The following is a 1,784-nucleotide window of genomic DNA, read 5'->3' on the forward strand; positions in this document are numbered from 1 at the left end:
AAAAATGTAAGTAATATATATCACTTAATATATATTATATGTTATTATATGAGCAACTATATCCATCATTAGATTCAAATCACTTTCACGTCAAACGCTTTGATGAGCACGATCTTTTGAATATTATGTCATTTTATAAACTTGAACCCAACATTGCCGACAAAATACCTTAAGTAATTAAACACATCACGATGATAATGTTCATGTTATAGCTTCCATTATTAATTAATTAATTAATTAACATATTCTATATATTAGATTTGTACTTTTATTATATATTTATTATTGATAAACTTGGAATATATTATGTGTCTTCCAATTCTCCCACACACGATAATATATATGAAGTCATGAAATAATAAAAAGTAATTAATTAAAACACTTAAATAACTTTAATAAATAATTTAACAGCTGATACATTTTGGCCCATCTATAAATGAGAGCATGCATGTATAGCACGCATTATAGCTATATATAATAATTATAACTATGAGACAAAAGTCCTTAAATTCTCTTATTACAAAACCCTTTTTTTTTCCATACAATAAAAGTGCACTACACCTACCATATAGAGGAGGGGAGGCACACATAATATAACTCATATCAAACTGCACTCTAATTAATAATTACCACCCTAAAATTGAAATTTAAAGTTAATTAAAGGTACACTCATATAATATATGATCTCCTTGAGTATGGAGAATCATGCATAATTAATAATATTTAAATAAAATACTTGGTTTTTATTGGTTAATTAGGCTCCTTATGATGGCAGCTTCAGCACTATCAGCATCAATTGTGGCCAACAATTGAGACAAACGTTCGCTTAAATCATCAACCTCTCTGTGTAAGTTTCTTATATAGTTGCATGTCTCTTGTAGAACCTTAGAAGCTGAAACCTATTCAAAACAAAAACTCATCAAATTAATAATTTACCATGCCATCAATAATATGTAATATTAAAAAAAATCTAAAATTTTAAAAATAAGAATATCCAAAACTCAATAAAAAGAAATATCTAAAATACAAACTTAACAAAAATTTATTTTTTGTGTATTTCATACTGAATTTATTTGACAATTTACTATAATATTGACTGAAATTAACTGCTTGTTTTTTAGTATTACTTTATTATTATACTAAATAGAATAAAATTTTTTTTAAATATATCATTATATTAATATTTTAGTTATTTTTAACTGTTAATTTTAATTATAAAAAATATATATAATATATATAATTAAAATTAATAGTTAAAATTATTAAAATATCAGTATATCGATATACTTACAAACTTTCTAATAGAAAATGTGTATTTACTTATTTATTTATTTAAAATGTACTATGAAGTCCTATTTGACTATATTTGAGGGACCATAGAGCATACAGAGGGAAGTTTCGTTTAAGCAGTAGTTGAAGTAGGTCCAAATCAACCACATGACTGTTATGGAGCAGACACCATTTTATCTCTTTTCCAGTTTTCCACCATCTAGGCTTCTGTGCTGTTTCCTTCTTTTTATTATTTTCTTTCCTTTTTTTACCCTCTAAATCTACATACACATATGTATATGTTATGTTCAAGTCAATGTGAACCCCTTGACCCATTATACTATACAGATTCCTTTACATTTTAACGATTCTTTATTTTTTGTGTATATTTTAATTCTATTTTTTATTAATTATTTTTGATATCAAAAGTAAAAACAATAAAAATAGTTTATAAAAATAATACATATAATATTTCTCTTTTAATTTTTTAAGAATTATGCTCTTAAAATATGGGG

The 1,784-nt window shown here is 24.3% G+C and overlaps 1 protein-coding gene across 1 annotated transcript in view; it reads right to left on the reverse strand.

The window, feature by feature from the left end:
* Window positions 1-369: 369 nt before the first annotated feature.
* The window catches only part of LOC107471257 (transcription factor PRE6), a 2,319-nt gene continuing 904 nt past the window's right edge, over window positions 370-1,784 (reverse strand). The window contains exon 2 of the mRNA XM_016090710.3: window positions 370-899. Coding sequence (XP_015946196.1) covers window positions 744-899 — 156 coding nt within the window. The 3' untranslated portion in view covers window positions 370-743. The remainder of the gene's footprint in view (window positions 900-1,784) is intronic.

Source organism: Arachis duranensis, chromosome 10 (genome assembly GCF_000817695.3).
Source record: "Arachis duranensis cultivar V14167 chromosome 10, aradu.V14167.gnm2.J7QH, whole genome shotgun sequence".
Classification (NCBI taxonomy): domain Eukaryota; kingdom Viridiplantae; phylum Streptophyta; class Magnoliopsida; order Fabales; family Fabaceae; genus Arachis; species Arachis duranensis.